This window comes from Scyliorhinus canicula, chromosome 1, assembly GCF_902713615.1.
Source record: "Scyliorhinus canicula chromosome 1, sScyCan1.1, whole genome shotgun sequence".
Taxonomy (NCBI): Eukaryota; Metazoa; Chordata; class Chondrichthyes; order Carcharhiniformes; family Scyliorhinidae; genus Scyliorhinus; species Scyliorhinus canicula.
Window position 1 is genome coordinate 99,861,685 of NC_052146.1, and position 22,772 is coordinate 99,884,456.

At 47.4% G+C, this 22,772-nt stretch overlaps 1 protein-coding gene across 2 annotated transcripts in view; it reads left to right on the forward strand.

Annotated features, from left to right (window-relative positions):
- The first annotated feature begins 9,239 nt into the window (after positions 1-9,239).
- The window catches only part of LOC119965562 (transmembrane protein 244-like), an 85,065-nt gene continuing 71,532 nt past the window's right edge, over positions 9,240-22,772 (forward strand). Inside the window, exon 1 of one of the 2 annotated variants that reach the window (XM_038796370.1) lies at positions 9,240-9,454. In XM_038796370.1, the coding sequence (XP_038652298.1) occupies positions 9,422-9,454 (33 nt within the window). In that variant the 5' untranslated portion in view covers positions 9,240-9,421. The remainder of the gene's footprint in view (positions 9,455-22,772) is intronic. The other variant, XM_038796368.1, reaches the window with a different exon arrangement.

Here is a 22,772-nt window from a genome sequence, read left to right on the forward strand (position 1 = left end):
CGGCTACAACGTATCCTCCTCAAACTCCACCGCTACGACTTCGACCTGGTGTACACCCCGGCCAAAGAGCTCATTATGGCCGATGCACTCTCTCGATTTATCATCACACCGTGTGAGCAGACTGACTTTGTCTGTCAAATAGACGTGCAGGTGGAATTCTGTGCCTCCAACTTTCTGACCACTGATGAAAGGGTCATGCAAATTCAGCAGGAGACGGCCAGGAATCATCTACTCCAGCGGGTCATGCGACATCTCACGGATGGTTGACAAAAGGGGCAGTGCCCCCAGTTTTATAATGTAAAGGACGATCTAGCGGTAGTGGACGGCATACTAATGAAGCTGGACAGAATTGTGATCCCACAGAGCATGCGAGAGTTGGTCCTCGGCCAAATCCACGAGGGTCACCTGGGGGTCGAAAAGTGTTGCCGTCGAGCCCGAGAGGCAGTATATTGGCCAGGCATCAGCCAAGATATCGGCAACATGGTTCTCAATTGCCCAACGTGTCAAAGGTTCCAGCCGGCTCAGCCTAAAGAGACTCTACAGCCGCATGAACTGGTGTCCTCCCCATGGTCCAAAGTTGGTGTTGACCTCTTTCATGCAAAGGGCCGAGACTATGTCCTCCTAGTGGACTACTTTTCCAATTACCCCGAGGTGGTCAGACTGACTGACCTCACCTCAGCAACAGTAATCAAGGCATGCAAGGAGTCTTTTGCCCGGCATGGCATTCCACTTCCAGCAATGACTGACAATGGCCCCTGCTTCTTCAGCCAGGAGTGGACGGATTTTAGGCATGTCACTTCAAGCCTCCACTACCCCCAGTTGAATGGGAAGGCTGAAAAGGGGGTCCACATCGTTAAAAGACTGTTGTGCAAAGCTGCTGACGCGGGTTCAGATTTTAACCTGGCGCTGTTAGCCTACAGGGCGACTCCTTTGTCCGCTGGCCTGTCCCCATCACAGCTCCTAATGAACCGCACACTACGGATGACAGTGCCGGCTATCCACATTCCGGACCTTGACAATTTTCCGGTCCTACAGAGGATGCAACAGTCTCGGGCCCAATGCAAGTCGGCGTACGACGCCCACGCCACAGATCTCCCTGATCTGGTCCCTGCTGACCGAGTTCGTGTTCAGCTACCTGACGGAGGCTGGTCTGCCACAGCTGTGGTGGTTAAGCCAGTGGCCCCGAGATCGTTCCTCATTCGCATGTCTGATGGCTCCTTTCTTCGGCGTAATAGGCGGGCACTGTGGCGACTTCCGCTCCCGCCACCTAACCGTGATGTCCCGCCTCGCACGCTGGTTGCTCAGGACGCGCCCTTCCACGAGGCCACCGATCTGTCAATTGTTCTACCGACCTCTACATTGGAGGCAATTCTGCCTGTTCAAGTGCCGGCGGCCTCTGACCCACCCTTGAGGCGGTCAACCAGAATTCGTCGCCCGCCACAGAGATGAATTTATAGACTGAATGTTGCATTACCTTGTTATGTCATTGTTTACGCATCTGTACATATTTTTTTTTTCTAATGTGGATCTGCCCTCCATCTGCACTAGACACCTTCTCATGTGAATACGTTAGCATATTTTGTATATAGTCAGGCTCCTGTACACGTACTCACTATTTATTGGCCTGAACACATTTTTAAAAAAGTGGGGGGGGGGGAGATATCATAATATATATCCAAGTATCTGATGGTGCACAGACAGGCAGTGATTGACACACAGGATGACCAGTGAACACACAGAACACAGCAGCCAATCACCAGACAGGACACAACCACTATAAAGCCAGAGGGCACCAGTTTTCCCGCTCTCTCGGGATCCAGCCTCTGAGACAGTCAGAGCTTGTGAGCAGCAACTAGAACAAACACAATGTGGTAGTCAGTTAGTCTGGTCAGGTTAGCCTCAGGTCTCCAGTCAAGTCAGCATAGTGTCAACCCACAGTTAAACCATGTATTATAGTTAAGTGTTCAATAAAATCGAGTTGCATTTCTTCAACTGTTGGAAGCCGTCTCTCTCACCACTGCAGTAAACGCAGTCCTCGCAGACCCAGCTTACCCAACACATCAGTGTTCAGTTTTGGTCTCCTTACCTGAGAAAGGACGTACTGGCGCTGGAGGGTGTGCAGAGGAGATTCACTTGTTAATCCCAGAGTTGAGGGGATTGGATGACAAGGAGAGGTTGAGTAGACTAGGACTGTACTCGTTGGAATTTAGAAGGATGTGGGGGGATCTTATAGAAACATATAAAATTATGAAGGGAATAGATAGGATAGATGTGGGCAGGTTGTTTCCACTGGCGGGTGAAACTAGGGGGCATAGCCTCAAAATAAGGGGAAGTAGATTTAGGACTGAGGTTAGGAGGATCGTTGTGAATCTGTGGAATTCCTTGCCCAGTGAAGCAGTTGAGGCTCCTTCATTAAATGTTTTTAAGATAAAGATAGATAGTTTTTTGAAGAATAAAGGGATTAAGAGTTATGGGGTTCGGGCCGGAAAGTGGAGCTGAGTCCACAAAAGATCAGCCATCATCTCATTGAATGGCGGAGCAGGCTCGAGGGGCCAGATGGCCTACTCCTGCTCCTAATTCTTATGTTCTTATGTTATGTTCTGCCAATCAGCCAATCCTCTATCCATGTCAGGATCTTACCCTTAACACCATGGGCTCTTAACTTATTTAAGTCTCCTCTGTGGCACCTTGTCAAAGGCCTTCTGGAAATCTAAATAAATCACATCCACTGGTTCTCTTTTGTCTAACTTCCTTGTTACCTCCTCAAAGAACTCTAACAGATTTGTCAGACATATCCTCTCCTTGATGAAGTCTCGCTGACTCAGTCCTATTTTATCATGTACTTCCAAGTACTCCGCAATCTCACCTTTAATAATGGCCTCTAAAATCTTACCAATGACCGAAGTCAGGCTCACCGACCTATAATTTTGGCTGTTTTGCCTCACTCCCTTTTTAAACAGCAGTGTTACATTAGCCACTTTCCAGTCTTCTGGGACCCTTCCTGCCTCCAGTGATTCCTGAAAGATCACCACCAATGTCTCCACAATCTCCTCAGCTATCTCTTTTAGAACCCTGGGGTGTAGTCATAGGCACATACATCGAAGATAGGAGCAGTAGGAGACCTTTTGGCCCTTCGAGCCTGCTCCGCCATTCATCACGATCATGGCTGATCATCCAACTCAATAGCCTAATCCTGCTTTCTCCCCATAGCCTTTGATTGCATTCTCCCCAAGTGCTATATCTAGCAGCCTCTTGAATATATTCAATGTTTTAGCATCAACTACTTCCTGTGGCAATGAATTCCACAGGCTCACCCCTCTTTAGGTGAAGAAATGTCTCCTCATCTCTGTCCGAAATGGTTTACCCTGAATCCTCAGACTGTGACCCCTGGTTCTGGACACACCCATCATTGGGAACATCTTCCCTGCATTTACCCTGTCTAGTCCTGTTAGAATTTTATAAGTCTCTATGAGATTCCCCCTTCATTCTTCTGAACTCCAGCGACAACAATCTCAACTGAGTCAATCTCTCCTCATATAACAGTCCTGAAGGGGCAGCGTGGTGGCACAGTGGTTAGCATTGCTGCCTACAGCGCTGAGGACCCGGGTTCGAATCCCGGCCCTGGGTCACTGTCTGTATGGAGTTTGCACATTCTCCCCGTGTCTGCGTGGGTTTCACCCCCACAACCCAAAAGATGTGCAGGCTAGGTGGATTGGCCATGCTAAATTGCCCCTTAATTGGATAAAATAATTGGGTACTCTAAATTTAAAAAAATATATATATAACAGTCCTGCCATCCCTGGAATCAGTCTGGTAAACCTTTGCTGCGCTCCCTCGAGAGCAAGAACATCCTTCCTTAGAGAAGGAGACCAAAACTGCACACAGTACTCCAGGTGTGGCCTCACCAAGGCACTGTGCAATTGCAGCAACATGTCCCTGCTTCTATACTCGAAACCTCTCACAATGAATGCCAATATATCTTTACCGCCTGCTGCACCTGTAAGCTTACCTTCAGTGAATGGTGCACAAGGACACCCAGGTCCCGCTGGACACTCCCCTCTCCCAATTTACAACCATTCAGGTAGTAATCTGCCTTCCTGCTTTTGCTTCCAAAGTGAATAACCTCACACTTATCCAAATTTGACTGTATCTGCCATTGGTTTGCCCACTCGCCCAACCTGTCCAGATCTTGCTGTAGGATCCCTGCATCCTCGTCACAATTCACCCTCCCACCTAACTTGGTATCATCTGCAAACTTTGAGCTGTTGCATTTTGTTCTCTCATCCAAATCATTAATATATATTGTGAATAGCTGGGGTCTCAGCACCGATCCCTGTGGTACCCCACTAGTTACTGCCGGGATGGACTAAGCTCTCTGTGCTCCTGGAGTCGAAAAGACAGAGGGTCTCACGCCCATTTACCCGGATGGTCATCATCGAATTCTTCAGATGTTTTGGCCACGACTGGTCGAGTGTGACTGCGCCGAGCTGCGGGTAGTCTGCGTGGTCGGAGGTATCGGCGTCACAAGATGGCGGCCCCCATGAGTCGCACGTGTCGGGCTGAGATGAAGATGGTGACCAAGATGGCCGACCCCATGGGTGGCACGTATCGGGCTGAGTCAAAGATGGCGCCCCCCACGAGGCGGGTGACGCATCTGAAGGGGGCGCTACCGGCAGGCACGCAGCCACATTGTGGGGTCTGTGGGCCTGTGAGTCCGTGGATCGGGCCTGGTAAGCTTTGGACCTCAGGGCTTTGGACCGGGCCAGACAGACTCTGGCAAAATGTCTCTTTTTGCTGCAGTCGCCGCATGTCGCGGTGCAGGCTGGGTGTTGGCCCTGACCGCAGAAGTAGCAAGACGGTCCCCTGGCTCAACGGTCAGCCGCGCGGCACAGTCCTGGGACGTATTCGGGTCTGGTGAAGGCCGCGTCTGTGGTGCCCACAAGGGGTTCGCTGGGTCTGACGGGAATGCGCTGAGGCTCTGGTAGGCCACCTCTAATGAGCTGGCTAGTTTTACCGTGTCCTGTAGATCAGTGGCCCCGTTTTCCAGCAGTCGCTGCCGGATGTAGTTCGTCCAGACCCCAGCCACATAGGTGTCCCGGATCTGCAGCTTCATGTGCTCATCGGCCTTCACATCCCTGTAGTTGCAGATGCGGGCGAGTAGAGTCAGGTTCTCTAGATACTCGGCCAGCGATTCCTCGGCTTGTTGACGGCGGGTAGTGAGGAGGTGCCACGCGAACACTTCGTTCACGGGCTTCACTGTCTCTTTAGAATCGCGACCGCCGCTTCGTACGTGGCTGTGTCCTTAATCATACCCGAGATTCAGTGGCTCACACGGGTGTGGAGGAGGCGCAGCTTGAGGGCGTCGGAGAGAGGTAGGGTCAAGGTAGACCTCAAAACAGCGGAGCCAGTGGGAGAAGATTTCCTTAGCTTCTGCTGCTCGTGCGTCGAGTTCCAGTTTATCGGGCTTCAGAGCGGCTTCCATAGTGATGTCTTTGGATAATAAATTGATGAACCATTAATTCACTACGAGACGATGAGAACAAGTGAACATAGGCTTTATCATCCAAGAATTAGCCTCTCCGCTAACTTTCCGTACCAGTCTCCCTGAACCAAGCACCGGAATATGGCGACTAGGGGCTTTTCACAGTAACTTCATTTGAAGCCTACTTGTGACAATAAGCGATTTTCATTTCATTTCATTTTCATTCATTCAACTTGCCTGTCTGTGACTGCTGTAACAATGAGCGCCACCCACAGGCGGCAGGTCTATATACCGCCCCGGGGGGCCGGGGGGGGGGCGGAGCCAGAGGCCGTGCCCACCAGGGTTCCAGTACAATACATGGAAGGAGATCATATTGCCATTCCCTGGCCATATGCCACAGTACTATACAACTTATATTATGGTGAATACATTCACCACCTTAATAAATTTAACTGTGTTGTTACCCGTTACATTTTCAGTCTAAAGTCTTACTCGGAGGTTGACGTTTTTGGCAATGCACGGCTACAAACCCAGCCGTTCCCGGTCCGTATCTGCAGGTAAAGCTGGAGGCTTCATATGGCACGGTTGCTAGACCCCACCGGGTGGAGCACAGTGCGGGGCGGTGTCATTAGCAAAATTGGAATTACTACATTTGGCCCCAACATCCAAATCACTGATATAGATTGTGAACCACTCGGGCCCAAGCAATCCTTGCTGTTGATGTGTTGGACAGGTTGGGTCGACATGGACTGCATTTGATGCAGTATAGCGAGAGACAGACCTCTAACGCTGGAGAAGATCCAACACGATTTTATTTAACGTACTAATATACATGATCAGCTGTGGGTTGACACTATACTGAATTGACTGGAGACCCAGTACTAGCCTGACCAGACTTACTAGCTACCGTATGGTGTTTGCACTGTCTAGCTCGTGGACTCTGACTGTCTCAGTGGCTGGGTGCAGAGAGAGCGGGAAACCTCGTGCCCTCTGGCTTTATAGTGGTAGTGTCTGTCATAATATACACCAGTATATCATGGTGCAGACACATGTCCGGTGTCGTGAAGTTCCATGACTATGTATATGGACTTCCCCAGTTCACTGTTGAAACCGACCATCGTCAACATAGTACAAAAGGACTTGAATGATATGACGCCTCGCCTCCAACGCATCTTACTCAAGCTGCGGAGGTATGATTTCCAACTCGTTTATACCCCTGGCAAAGACCTTGTCGTTGCCGACGCCCTCTCTAGGTTGGTCACCACTCCATGCGATCACGAAGGGTTCGTCTGCCAGGTTGACGCTCAAGTTCAGTTCGCAGCCTCCCACTTGCCAGCATCGGATGCACGCCTGGTACAAATTCACCGCGAGACGGTGGCTGACCCCCTTCTGCAGCATCTCATGCGTTTAATGATGGACGGGTGGCTCAAGGGCCAATGCCACCAATTTTACAATGTTCGTGACGATCTGGCGGTTGTTGACGGGGTTCTCCTAAAGTTAGACCGCATCGTGATCCCGCACAGCATGCGCCAGCTGGTCCTAGAGCAACTGCATGAAGGCCATCTAGGAGTTGAAAAATGTCGCCGCAGGGCCCGGGAAGCTGTCTATTGTCCGGGCATTAACGATGACATTGCCAATGTGGTACTCAACTGCCCCACCTGCCAGCGTTTTCAACCCGCCCAACCTGATGCCCCATGAATTGGTCACATCGCCCTGGACCAAGGTGGGAATAGACCTGTTTCATGCATTGGGCAGGGACTATGTTCTAATCATTGATTACTTCTCCAACTATCCGGAGGTCATCAGGTTGCACGACCTCACTTCTTCTGCTGCCATTCGGGCATGCAAAGCGACGTTTGCCCGGCATGGCATCTGCTCACAGTGATGTCGAACAATGGCCCCTGTTTCACAAGCCAGGAATTGGCCAGCTTCGCCGGCAGTACAACTTCTCACACATCGCGTCCAGTCCCCTGTACCCTTAGTCCCATGGCAAGGTGGAAAAAGGGGGTTCATATAGTTAAGAGGCTACTCTGCAAGGCTGCCAATGCCGGCTCTGACTTCCATCATGCTTTGTTGGCCTATCGCTCTGCCCAGCTCTCCACTGGGCTGTCGCCTGCACAGTTACTGATGAACTGCACCCTCAGGACGATGGTGCCATCGATTCACGCCCCCAATCTCGATCATGTCCCCGTGCTCCACAGGATGCAGACGTCTCAGGCGCAGCAAAAAGCGACACACGACTCACGTGCTGCTGATCTCCCCAACATCCAGCCAAATGACACGGTTCTCATTCATCTACCGGATGGTGGCTGGTCTGCACCTGCTGTTGTTCTCAGGCAGGTGGCCCCCCGCTCCTTCCTGTTCCGGTGACCGGGCAGGTCCATTCAGCGCCGCAATCGGCGCGCCCTTCGCCTTGTTTCACTGTCGTTACGGGATCCTCCGAACAGTTCCTCTGCTGACCCTGCCATGGACTGTGCAGAGCTTCCGGTCACTCTGCCTCCCCCTGACTGTGCTGCAGCCCACCCAGCTCCTGACCTGGCGGCTCTCGACCCAGCCTTGAGGCGGTCAACCAGAGTTTGTCACCCACCTGAGACTGAATTTATGAACTTTGCAAATATGTGGACTCTCTGAGATGTTTCTTTCCTTGTTAAAATCGTTTCCAGTAGTTTGTATATAGCATTGTTCTTGTTAATTTTGCTGCATATTAATTATCTGCACCTTCCCTTGTATATAGCTTTGTTTCCTGTATATAGATTTGTACATATGTCTTCGCACCTCACATGTAGTTAGGAACATTCTTCACACACCCACACTATTTGTTGTTACACATTCACATCAACAATTTTTTAAAAGGGGGGGATGTCATAATATTCCCCAGTATATCATGATGCAGACACATACTGAGGGACATACACTAGGACCAATCAACATGCACAAACACCGCAGCCAATCACCAGTTAGAATACACAGACTATAAAGGCAGAGGGCATCACTTTTCCCACTCATTCTGGATGCTGCCTCTCAGAAGCACAAGAGATTATCAGTTACAGTAGACTCTCACCACGTGCTGAGAGATTCAACTGGTTCGGACAGACACAGGTCTCTAGTTAAACTAGCATCGTTTCAACCCCACAGTTCTCGCATGTCTATTATTTTGTTAGTAGTTAATAAAATAGAGTTGAACCTTCTTCAGTGTTGCATATGTTAGCTTCACAAGTCTACACAGCCCAACACTTCAGTGTCCTGTCTGGTGATTGGCTGCTGTGTGCTTACTGGTCATCCTGTGTGTCAATCACTGCCTGTCTGCACTCCATTATATACATATGTATCTTATGACAGCAGTACCACATTAATCACAGCCTGCCAATCTGAGAATGATCCTGCTGATTTCTGTTGTTAACCAAACCTAAATCCATTGGAGGCTATTGCCCCTAATCCCATGAGTTTAAATTTTGCTTCCTAATCTCGGCGTGGGACTTTATTAAAAGACTTCTAAAATACAAAAAGGCTATTTTCATGTCAATCTGCCATTTTATGTGCTCACATTGACCCCCCACAACTTTCCTACTCAGAATGCCAAACCCTCAGTCAAAACAGCTCAATTTACAGAAGTCATATGGGCTCCAATCATTAATTCTGTTTCTCTCTCCACATGTACTGTCAAATCTGCTGAGTTCTTCCAGCATTTAAATTCATATCCCGGTGTCTGTGATGTTATCTGCAAAAACCGACTGAAAAACGAAGTTCTAGCTTTGTGAAGGAAATTGCGACCAGGAGTGCTTCTTCTTGATCTGTGGTAGGCGCTGTTTCTCCGGGTCGAGCACATCCGCAGGAGACACACAAGGGATGTGGAAGCAAAATGGAAATGAGTAATTGTGGGAAGGAATGATGCTGAGAGAGGCGACCCATTCTCTCCTCCTAAATTGATGTGACATTTGCATGGCCTTTAAGGGCATGATCGCTGGGACTAAGGTATGAGTGTGGGGGAGATGGATTATTTGCTGTTTATTTTCAGGGGGCCAGGATGAATTGTGAAGCGGAGCCTCTGATCCTCTCAATAACGGAAGTAAATGCTTCACGTTTCCCCTGTCCGAACACAACAGCTGAACAAATGAATGAACCCACTTCTCCCCATTGTGTAAGAGACGCAGTGACAGATTGGCCATACCCTTAAATAATCCTGCAATTTAGAAATTACAAGCAATGCTATTTCATAAATACATTGAAAGAAAAACGGGTTGTAACAAATTGTGTTATATTTGCATGGCACAAAAACGTAGGCTTTCGAACCAGGATTCGCCCCTTGATTTACGAAACGGAGTTAATATTTTAAATTAGTCACCAGGACTCACACACATCACAACAAGTTTGCAAAATTTAATTTTCATTTTTTTTAAATGTAGAACTGCCTGGACTGTAGGATAATTCTGAATAAGAATGGGAATTGCAGCGTTTTGTTGTATTATTAATGCCAATATATGCTTTAAGAATGTCTTTAGGGGTGGCATGTGGCACAGTGGTTAGCACTGAGACTGCGGAGCTGAGGGCCCAGGTTTGAATCCTGGCCCTGGGTCACTGTCCGTGTGGAGTTTGCACATTCTCCCCGTGTCTGTGTGGGTTTCATCCCCACAACCCAAAGATGTGTAGGGTAGGCGGATTGGCCACGCTAAATTGCCCCTTAATTGGAAAAAAATAATTGGGTACTCTAAAATTTAAAAAAAAGAATGTCTTTACTTCGTTTCCAGGGAAACTAAAAATTCTTTCACATTTCCATGGGAACTAGGAACAGAGGAAATCTTCACTAACGCATTCACAAAAAAGTACACAACAGGAATCCCGCTGGTATCAGCAGTAGATATATTTATCAAACCTGGAATTGCAATACTGCTTCCATAGAATACATAGAATCCTTACAGTGCAGAAGGAGGCCATTCAGCCCATCGAGTCTGCACCGACATGCCGAAAGAGCACCCTATCCAGGTCCACACCCCTGCCTTACCCCCGTAACTCCCACAACACCACCTCACCTGCATATCACTGGACACCAAGGGGTAATTTAGAATGGCCAATCCACCTGATCTGCACATTTTTGGACTTTTAATCTGATATTAAAGAAATGGCGAGAGCTCATTAAAAGATACATTGCAGATGCAGTACAACTTCACAGGAAGGTACATAAAGATACACACAAATATACTGTGCCCAGAAAGGCTAATGATACTTTTATGTTTCTGAGACACTACCGGTGGTCAAGGGCATGCATTCAGCTGCACTCTGTGATGCACGATCAATTGCACAAAGACGAGAGTTGAATACAACTGAGGCTTTATTACACTAAGATGTGTGGCCTCCTACAGCAGCTGGTGAAATGGCTGCTATACTGGGAGCACACATATTTATACACCACCAACTGGGCGGAGCCAGCAGGCAGGGACTACCCCCGTACCTGTAGTACAGGGTCTTACCACACATCTCCTAATGTACACAACAGTGGCAATTACCACTCTGTTCAACCCACTCACAGTTTACAAAGTTTTACCATTTACAGCACAGAAACAGGCTATTTGAGCCAATAGATCCTGGTCAGGATTCAGTGGGAACAAACCCAGTCCTGTTTTGGACGCATTTAGTAGGGTGTTTCTCGGCGCCTGCAGCGCTGCGAACAACCCCACTATTAAACGGGACTCTATTTTTTTTCAGGCCTCGGCGAGGAAAGCCCCGACAAGGCCGCACATACATGCCAGGGTGGTAGTGCCAGGGTGACACTGCCATGATGCCTGTGTGGCAGTACCAAGGTGCCCAGGTGGCATTGCAGTGCTAGAGTACCACCCTGCCCAGGACCCGACCACCCAGGCTTATCCAATCGTCTGGGAGACCACCCCCAAGTGTTGTTACGGAATTAAGAAGGCAAATCTAGCTACTGCCCAGTGAGGGCAAGTTCTCCCTTGTCGCGTCACCGTGACAAAGCAGTACGTTTGCGCCCCATGGTTGTGTTTATGCTAAACATCCCATCCTCTTCCTCACTCTTTTCATCTAATCCCACCAACATATTCTATTTATATATTGATCGCACTTTGATATGACCCCCTGGGCTGTTAAGTAATGGGTTAAGAGACATTGCAATTAGTTGTCTCATTTATGTTAAGTGTTCAATGATTGTCTCATTTATGTTAAGTGTTCAATGATTGACACTGATATGTAAAGGGGCTTATGGTGGACTCTGGAGCTTGTGATGATCTGTAGAGTTCTGTGCAGAGTGAATTTGAACCATTAAAGGTATGTTGGTGAAAAAGGAGCTGAACTCTTGCCTCTTCATACCACAGCATCTAGTACATGTTAACAATGGTAGCAGAGGATGGGTGCTGTGTAAATGTGAAGGCTTGAAAGATGCAATTTTTCCAGATCAAACCAAGGAGTGAAAAAAAAAGGGAAACATGGCTGAACCCAGGACAAAGATGGCTGGTTATGATTATCGTCCCCTATTTTCTGAAAGGGAATCATACGACCAATGGAGAAGTGCAGTAGTTATGTGTGATGGAACCATCAATTCACCAGACACGTGTTTCCGATGTGAATCTAGGGTTTAATCGACTTACTTCAGAGCCAGCCTGTTACCTGTCGATGAACTCATAGTGAACTCAGGCTGACTCTGGACAAGGGTATTTATACAGCTGCACTAGGGGGAGGAGTCGTGGGCGGAGCCAAGGGTGGAGCCCAGTACAAGTTCCTGAGTGCTCCCAGCGCTACTTCCCCTAGTGGTAGGATAGCGCTACTGCGCTTACAAAGACAGTGTGAATTAACATATATATATCTATATTACATTCACCCCCTGCAGAAAAATCAAGTCCGGCAGGGGTGGTGGTCTAGTCTATAAAGTCAGTCTGTCCGGTGGTCAAATTATCCGCTGAGATCTGCGGAGCACCGGGGTTGCAGCCTCTTGCGGTGGCTGGATGGGTGTGGTGTGCTGGGGTACGATGGCGGACTCCAGGGAGGGTTGTATCCAAGCTTCATACTCTCCTGGTTCGACCGGGGGCTGGCCGGCGTCGGGGCGCGGAACTGGTGGAGCGGGCTTGGGAGCGCAAGGGGGCGGCAGCATGGGGTGTAGGGTGAGAGGTCCTTCTGTGGGGATAGAGGGGGCGCTGGATCCGGTGGGTGCCAGATCCTGGAGGGATACTGTCTCCTGACGGCCGTCAGGGAACTCGACGAATGCGTACTTGGTGTTGGAGTGGAGCAGGCGTACCTTCTCAACAAGGGGGTCGGTTTTGTGTACCCTGACATGTTTCCTCAGGAATACGGGGCCCAGCATCCTTAGCCATGCCGGAAGTGAAACCCCCGTGGTAGTGCCCCTGGAAAAAATGAAGAGCCTCTCGTGAGGGGTCTGGTTGGTCGCCATGCAGAAAAGGGACCTAATAGCGTGGAGCGCATCTGGGAGGACTTCCTGCCACTGGGAGACTTGGAGGTTTCTAGACCGGAGGGTCAGTAGGACGGTCTTCCAGACCATCGCGTTCTCCCTTTCCACCTGCCCGTTCCCCCTGGGGTTGTAGCTGGTAGTCCTGCTCGAGGCAATGCCCTTGTCGAGCAGCTACTGACGCAGCTCGTCGCTCATGAAGGACAAACCCCTATCGCTGTGTACGTAGCTGGGGAAACCGAACAGGGTGAAAATACTGTACAGGGCCCTAATGACTGTGTGGGAGGGCATGTCGGGGCACGGGATAGCGAATGGGAAGCGGGAGAACTCGTCTACGACGTTTAAGAAGTAAACATTCTTGTTAGTTGAGGGGAGTGGCCTTTTGAAATCAATCGTGAGGCGTTCAAAGGGCCTAGAAGCCTTGACCAGGTGGGCCCTGTCTGGTCTTTAGAAGTGCGGTTTGCACTCCGCACAGATCGGGCAGTCCCTGGTGACCGCTTTTACCTCCTCGTTGGAGAAAGGCAGGTTTCGGGCCCTGATGTAGTGGGCGAGCCGGGTGACCCCCGGGTGGCAGAGGTCATTGTGGATGACTTTTAATCGGTCGATCTGCGCGCTGGCGCATGTCCCGCGGGCTAGGGCATCTGGAGGCTTGTTGAGCTTCCCGGGTCGATATTTGATATCATAATTGTAGGTGGAGAGTTCGATCCTCCACCTCAGAATTTTATCGTTTTTTATTTTGCCCCTTTGCGATTTGTCGAACATGAAGGCAACCGATCTTTGGTCGCTGATGAGGGTGAACCTCCTACCTGCGAGGTAGTGCCTCCAGTGACGGATAGCCTCCACAATAGCCTGTGCTTCTTTCTCGACTGAAGAGTGTCGGAGTTCTGAAGCGGAGAGGGTACGGGAGAAAAATGCAACTGGTCTCCCTGCTACAAAAACATCGCGTACCGCCAATTCCCTGTGTTCAGCCATGGTAACCGCTTGGTAATTACAGTCATTGGACAAATTATTAAGTTCCCTTAGGAACGCGGCGAGTGATTCCGTAGGCTGCTGGCGGCGAGTCGTGAACACATGGCGAGCGTAAACTTCATTAATGGGCCTTACATACATTTTTTCGAGAACTGCTAGCGCGCAGTATATGAACTGGCCGAGTTTAGTTGCGTCGAGATTCTGTGGCTCACCCTCGCGTGCAGTAGACTTAGCTTCTGATCCTCTGTCGTTTCGGCTGTGCTCGCTTCGGCCAGGTAGGCCTTGAAGCACCGGATCCAGTGGGAGAAGATTTCTTTAGCCTCTGCATCCTGCGGGTGGAGTTCCAGGCGTCCAGGCTTGAGGGCCGATTCCATAATTGATCTTTACTGTTCTTAAGTCGATTAAATTGATGGAAACATCAATTCACCAGACACGTTTTTCCGATGTGAATCTAGCCTGTTACCTGTCGATGAACTCGTAGTGAACTCAGGCTGACTCTGGACAAGGGTATTTATACAGCTGCACTAGGGGGAGGAGCTGTGGGCGGAGCCAAGGGTGGAGCCCAGTACAAGTTCCTGAGTGCTCCCAGCGCTACTCCCCCTAGTGGTAGGATAGCGCTACTGCGCTTACAAAGACAGTGTGAATTAACATATATACATCTATATTACATTCACCCAGGGCCGGCCCAAGGTACCGGCAACTCGGGCAGTCGCCCGGGGCGCCATGTGCTGGGGGCGCCAGAGACTCGGGTCCCGCGCATGCGCAGTTGGGCCGGTGCCAACCAGCGCATGCGCGGTGGCCGCCCTCCCCCAGGGCGGCCCCCTCCACCCCCCCTCCCGCCGCCCCCCCCCTCCATCCGTCCCCCCCTCCGTCCGTGCCCCCGCCCCCTCGGCCCACCCTCCCCTCAGCCCCGCCCCCGCCCCCCCTCGGCCCCGCCCCCCACCTCAGCCCCCCCCGCCTCGGCCCCCACCCCTCGGCCCCCCTCAGCCCCGCCCCCCCCGCCTCGGCCCCCACCCCGCCTTGGCCCCCCCCTCGGCCCGCCTCGCCCCCCCCTCGGCCCCGCCCCCGCCTCAGCCCCGCCCCCCACCCCGCCCCCCCTCGGCCCCGCCCCCCCTCGGCCCCAAGGAATTTAAAAGTTCCACAAGTTTCAGGTTTGGGGATGATAATACTCTGAAGTCGCTGCAAAGAGTGGTGATCCCTTGCAATATTGCTGGAGTGAATAATTGTATTAGCACGGATGTTGTATCAAGTGAGATACCTTTGCTTCTGAGCAGACCGTCGATGAAGAAAGCACACATGAAGCTGGATATGGAACAGGATAAGGCAACAGTTTTTGGAAAGACGGTGGACTTACAACTTACGCAGTCGGGACATTATTGTAGTCCATTATTGACAAATAATGTTTCAAGTAGAGTGGTTAAGGATGTATTAATGACAGTTGATAATGCGACTTTAGCTGGTAAAAAACGTATTGTAGTAAAACTGCACAGGCAATTTGCACATCCGTCTCCTCGGAGGCTGAAAAATTTATTAAAGGATGCAGGGGTAAGAGATGATGACTATTCTAAGCTGATAGAACAGGTTAGTGATCGCTGTGAAGTTTGCAGGAAGTACAGAAGGACAGCAGCACGACCGATAGTAACTCTACCTTGGACCAGGGATTTTAATGACATTGTGGCCATGGACCTTAAGATCTGGGATAAAGCAAATGATATATTTATTTTGCATTTTGTAGATTTAGCTACTAGATTTAGTCAATCAACGATTGTACGAAGTAAAGAAAAGAGAGTAATTTTGGACAAAATTGTGGAAAAATGGATCGGGACAGGAATGGGTCCACCAGCAAAATTCTTTACGGACAATGGGGGAGAATTTGCTAATGATGAGTTTAGGGATATGTGTGAAAACATGAATATCAGAGTTATGAACACGGCTGCCGAAAGCCCATTTAGTAATGGTGTCTGCGAAAGAAATCATGCTGTTATCGATGACATTCTTCGAAAAATTTTGGGAGAGCAACCAAACTGCACACTAAATTCAGCTTTAGCATAGGCGGTACATGCAAATAATTCATTGCAGATGGTTGGGGGCTATAGTCCTTATCAATTAGTGTTTGGTAGAAATCCTAAAATTCCCTCCATTTTGGATGACCAGCCTCCAGCTTGGGAAGGGACTACAATTAGCTCAGGTTTTGCTGAATATTTAAACGCGTTACATAGCAGTAGAAAAGCTTTTTTGGAAGCAGAAGTCTCTGAAAGAATTCGCAGAGCTTTAAGACATAATGTACGGCCATCAGATGCCGTTTTTCAACAAGGAGAAATGGTATACTATAAGAGAGACAATTCTAATGAATGGAAAGGCCTAGGGAAGATCATTGGCATAGATGGCAAACCATTTATCTTGCAACATGGTAATCAAACTGTTAGGGTACATTCATCAAGGATAATGGGTACCGATTACAAATTTTCAAATTTAGACAGAGCAGACACACAAGACGAGGAACCAGAGTCATCTGGTACGCATGTGTTACAGAACTATGAGGACCAGTTAACTGATATAGACAGGGTTTCTGTAGAGGAACACGACACATCTGATAAATTAGATCAGGCCATTTTTCCGAAAGGGCAACTGCCAAAGGTTGGTACAAAAGTGACATACTTGCCTGAAGGGTCTAGTCAATGGAAGGATGCAACTGTTATTAGTAGAGCAGGGAAGGCCACTGGAAAGTATAAACATTGGTTGAATGTACAGCATTCAGGGGAGGAAGTTAAGACAATGGATTGGGAAAACGAAGTTCAAAAATGGAGGGCACAGAAACACAGTGCTAGTTCAGATAGTATATCGGGTAGTGAACAGGTTCGCAGGAAAAGGTCGAGAACTATTGAAAGGACATCCTGCTACAGAAGAGAAAGATCAAGCAGTAGCAGTACAGAACGAGATACCAGGCAGGAGAGGGGACGTAGTTTATCAAGATCTCGGAACAGGAGTAAGACTACGAATACAAATAGAAGTAGAAGCCCACATGCACGTGAGATTTTGGTGGCTACAAATAAATTAGATGAAAAAGTTATCAAAGATGCTAAACAGCAAGAATTGCATAGTTGGAGTGAATTTGGGGTATACACGGAAGTACCAGATAGGGGACAAAAAGCTCTATCCCATAGATGGATTTGTACAGAAAAAGTTCTTCCAGATGGAACTGATAAGGCAAAGGCCAGGCTTGTGGCAAGGGGATTTGAAGAAAACTTCGACGATCAGGACTCAAGGTAGATTCACCTACAGCAGGAAAGATTATTTTAAAGATCTTCTTGGCTCTATAAGCCACAAAGGCATGGGAATGCAAATCTATAGATATAAAAGCTGCCTTTTTGCAGGGGCATCAGCTCCAGAGAGACATTTTTCTCTGTCCTCCTAAAGAAGCAGCTAACACAGAAGGGGTACTCTGGAAGTTGAACAAATGTGTATATGGATTAAATGATGCATCTAGAGTGTGGTACTTTTCGGTAAGGTCAGTCTTGTTAAAGTTAGGCTGTTGCCAGTTGAAAGCAGATCCTGCAATGTTTTACTGGCACTATAAAGGAAATCTTGCTGACATCTTCATGATGCATGTCGATGATTTTTTGTGGGGTGGGACTAGTGATTTTGAAGCCATTGTAATCTCTGGTTTGAGAAAAGAATTCAGGGTTGGAAGTCAGGATTCCGGTGCATTTAAATATATTGGTTTGGAAATCAGACAGACTCAGTTAGGGGCAAATTTACGTCAGCAATCTTACTTGGAAAGCATCAGTCCAATAGCAATTAGCCGTGGCCGGGTTTCACAAAAAGACGCAATGGTTTCGAAGATAGAAAAAGAGCAACTGCGAAGTTTAATTGGGCAACTGAACTGGTTGGGAAGACAGACTAGACCGGACGTGAGTTTTGATGTTTTAGAGTTGAGTACAAAGGTGAATGATCCCAAAGTGGAAGACATAATAAGAGCAAATAAAGTGTTGGCCAAACTAAAAATGCAGGAGTGTGTTTTGAAGTTGCCTGTTTTAGGTGATCCTAGGCATTTGAAACTCATAGTTTATAGTGATGCGTCTTATGCAAATTTATGTGATGGAGTTTCAAGCGCAGGAGGTTTTACAATTTTTCTTTTGGGGAACAATGGTAAATGTTGCCCTCTTGTGTGGGAAACAAAGAAAATAAGGAGAGTGGTCAAAAGCACTTTGGCTGCTGAGACATTAAGCTTAGTGGAAGCGGTGGATATGACCTTTTATATAAGTCAAATATTGACAGAAATTTTGGGATTAGAGGATTTAGGTAATATTCTTATTGACTGTCACATTGACAATAAATCTCTGTGGGAAAATGTGCACTCTACAAAAAGTGTCAATGAAAAGAGGTTACGGATAGACATCGCAGGTTTAAAGCAGATGTTGGACAGAGGGGAAATAACAAAAATTAAATGGGTTGACAGTAGCTATCAACTGTCAGACTATTTCACGAAAAGAGGGGCTAATTCACAGAAACTTTTAGATATTGTGAATAAAGGGCGCCTGTTTCTGTGAATGGTTTTTTTTTCTACTTAAAAAAAAGGGGGGAATCGGGTATGTGTTTTAGTTTCTTGAAATGTTAGTTTCTTGAAATTTTATTTTTACCTAATTGTTTTTTTCTCCAAGGAAGGGGAGACTGTTAAGTAATGGGTTAAGAGACATTGCAATTAGTTGTCTCATTTATGTTAAGTGTTCAATGATTGACACTGATATGTAAAGGGGCTTATGGTGGACTCTGGAGCTTGTGATGATCTGTAGAGTTCTGTGCAGAGTGAGTTTGAACCATTAAAGGTGTGTTGGTGAAAAAGGAGCTGAACTCTTGCCTCTTCATACCACAGCATCTAGTACATGTTAACATGGGCTAGTGCATGGTCAATTCCAGCCCCACCTGACCTGGAGTCGCAACACAATTGAAATTAATAAATAATTTTTAGAAAAAGATCTGAAGTCTTTGGCCCTCAGCTGCCTAATAACTACAGACACCAGGCTTGTAAATGTATACACAATTAAGTTCATTAATCACAGCAACTATAATTAAATATGCATCAAATATAATAGGTTAACTGTTATCCAATTCCTAACTTAAACCCACCCATCCTCTTCACATAAACATACACAAGCCAAACAAACAGAGGGGAGAAGAGGGACATAAAATAATAAAAGAAAAGTAAAAAGATGAGGCTTTGTTTCAGATGTATTTTTCCAGCACACCTTCCTTCAAGGCTTTCGGTTCAAGATTTCTGTTTCCTGTCTGTAATAGTGAGATGGAGTACAATGTTAGTAAATGTCAGGTCATCCATTTTGGTAGGAATAACAGCAAAGAGGACTATTATTTAAATGGTAAATAATTGCAGCATGCTGCTGTGCAGAGAGACATGGGTGTCCTTGTGCATGAATCACAAAAGGTTGGTTTACAGGTGTGGCAGGTAATTAAGAAGGAAAATTGAATTTTACCCTTCATTGCTAGAGCGATGGAGTTTAAAAACAGGGAGATTATGTTGCAGCTGTATAAAATGCTGGTAAGGCCACACCTGGAGTATTGTGCAGTTTTGGTCTCCTTACTTGAGAAATGATGTACTGGCACTGTAGGGTGTGCAGAGGAGATTGACTAGATTGATTCCTGAGTTGAGAGAACTGGCTTATGAGGAGCGATTGAGTAGAGTGGGACTATACTCATGGGAATTTAGAAGAATGAGGGGGGGATCTTATAGAAACATCCAAAATTAAGAAGGGAATAGTTAAGATAAAAGCAGGGAGGTTGTTTCCACTGGCAGGGGCTTTTCACAGTAGCTTCATTGAAGCCTACTCGTGACAATAAGCGATTTTCATTTTCATTTCAATTAGATCTAGAATTAGGGGTCATAACCTCAAAATAAGGGGGAGCAGATTTAGGGCTGAGTTGAGGAGGAAATTCCTCACCCAAAGGGTTGTGAATCTGTGGAATTCCCTGCCCAGTGAAGCAGTTGAGGCTACCTTGTTGAATGTTTTTAAGGCAAAGGTAGATAACTTTTGAACGGCAAAGGAATTAAGGGTTATGGTGAGCGGGTGGGTAGAACAAAGAACAAAGAAAATTGCAGCACAGGAACAGGCCCTTCGGCCCTCCCAGCCTGCGCAGATTCAGATCCTTTATTTAAACCTGTCTCCTATTTTCCAAGGATCTACTTCTCTCTGTTTCCCGCCCGTTCATATATCTGTCCAGATGCATCTTAAATGATGCTATTGTGCCCGCCTCTACCACCTCCGCTGGCAAAGCGTTCCAGGCACCCACCACCCTCTGCATAAAAAACTTTCCACGCGCATCTCCCTTAAACTTTCCCCCTCTCACCTTGAAATCGTGACCCCTTGTAATTGACACCCCTCTCTTGGAAAAAGCTTGTTGCTATCCACCCTGTCCATACCTCTCATAATTTTGTAGACCTCAATCAGGTCCCCCCTCAACCTCTGTCTTTCCAACAAAAATAATCCTAATCTACTCAACCTTTCTTCATAGCTAGCACCCTCCATACCAGGCAACATCCTGGTGAACCTCCTCTGCACCCTCTCTAAAGCATCCACATCCTTCTGGTAATGTGGCGACCAGAACTGCACGCAGTATTCCAAATGTGGCCGAACCAAAGTCCTATACAACTGTAACATGACCTGCAGACTCTTGTACTCAATACCCCGTCCGATGAAGGCAAGCATGCTGTATGCCTTATTGACCACTCTATCAACCTGCGTTGCCACCTTCAGGGTACAATGGACCTGAACTCCCAGAAATCTCTGTACGTCAATTTTCTCCAGGACTCTTCCATTGACCAAATAGTCCACATGAATTAGATCTTCTAAAATGCATCGCCTCGCATTTGCCTGGATTGAACTCCATCTGCTATTTCTCTGCACAACTCTCCAATCTATCTATATTTTGCTGTATTCTCTGACAGTCCTCCTCGCTATCTGCAACTTCACCAATCTTAGTATCATCTGCAAACTTGCTAATCAGACCACCTACACCTTCATCCAGATCATTTATGTATATCACAAACAACAGTGGTCCGAGCACGGATACCTGTGGAGCTCCACTAGTCACCTTTCTCTGTTTTGAGACACTCCCTTCCACCACTACTCTCTGTCTCCTGTTGCCCAGCCAGATTGTTATCCATCTAGCTAGTACACCCTGAACCCCATACGACTTCACTTTTTCTATCAACCGGCCATGGGAAACTTTATCAAATGCCTTACTGAAGTCCATGTATATGACATCTACAGCCCTTCCCTCATCAATTAACTTTGTCACTTCCTCAAAGAATTCTATTAGGTTTGTAAGACATGACCTTCCCTGCACAAAACCATGCTGCCTATCACTGATAAGTCTATTTTCTTCCAAATGTGAATAGATCCTATCCCTCTGTATCTTCTCCAACAGTTTGCCTACCACTGACGTCAAGCTCGCAGGTCTATAATTCCCTGGATTATCTCTGCTACCCTTCTTAAACAAAGGGACAACATTAGCAATTCTCCAGTCCTCCGGGACCTCACCTGTGCTCAAGGATGCTGCAAAGATATCTGTTAAGGCCCCAGCTATTTCGTCCCTCACTTCCCTCAGTAACCTGGGAGAGATCCCATCCATTCCTGGGGACTTGTCCACCTTAATGCCTTTTAGAATACCCAAAACTTCCTCCTTCCTTATGCCGACTTGACCTAGAGTATTTAAATATCCATCCCTATCCTCAACATACGTCATGTCCCTCTCCTGGGTGAATACCGATGGAAAGTACTCATTAAGAATCTCACCCATTTCCTCTGACTCCACGCATAAATTCCCTCTTTTGTCTTTGAGTGAGCTAAGTCCACAAAACATCAGCCATGATCTGACTGAATGGCAGAGCAGGCTCGAGGGGCCAGATGGCCTACTCCTGCTCCTAGTTCTTATGTTCTTATATATGTCATTAAACAACCATGGATCAAAATGATAACAGCAAAAATAAAAAAGGGGAAAAAAGGGAATCGACAACTCCAAAAATAAAGCACTGTAGCTCAATGATTGTAAAAAAGCACTTTAAATCCTTCCATGGTCCTGAAACGCATTATGTAAATGGAAATCTTTTATTTCATTGAATCCCCACAGTGCAGAAGGAGACCATTTGGCCCCATCGAGTCTGCGCCGACCCTTCGAAAGACCACCCTACCTCGGCCCAATCCCCTGCCCAATTCCTGCAACCTCACCTTAAAGTGCAATTTATCTAGGCCAAACCACCTAACATGCACATCTTTGGACTATGGGAGGAAACCAGAGCACCCAGAGGAAACACATGCAGACACAGGGAGAATGCAAAAACTTGACACCGACAGTCACCCAAGGCCGGAATTGAACCTGGGTCCCTGGCGCTGCAAGGCAACAGTGCTAACCATTGTGCCAACATGTGATCTCTGCCATGTGATTTCTGCGATGTGCCCATCTAGCTTCCCGTTAAAATGTCTATGCTGTTCACCTCAACTATTTCTTCTGGTAGCCCATTACACATTGTAACCACTCTTTGGGGAAGTAAGTTTCTCCTGAATTCTCCATTAGATGTTTCAAGAATCATTTTATATATAAGGTGTCGTGTTCTGGTTTCCACCACTAATTAAAAACATTTTTTATACACCACCCTATCAAACCTCTCATAATCTTAAAGACCTCAGGTCATTCCTTCTACCTAGAGGTCCACCTCGGACACTGACAATTAACATATTTTGAGCATGCCTATTTTTAATTGACAGACTGCGATAGAATCACAATATTAGTTTGACATCAATTATGCCAAATTATAGGATATTTGGTTTATTGTTCCTTATCATGACTTAAAGATGCTGCCTCATTGGCCTTGCCAGGTGAAATTAAGACAGGTGGATAGCA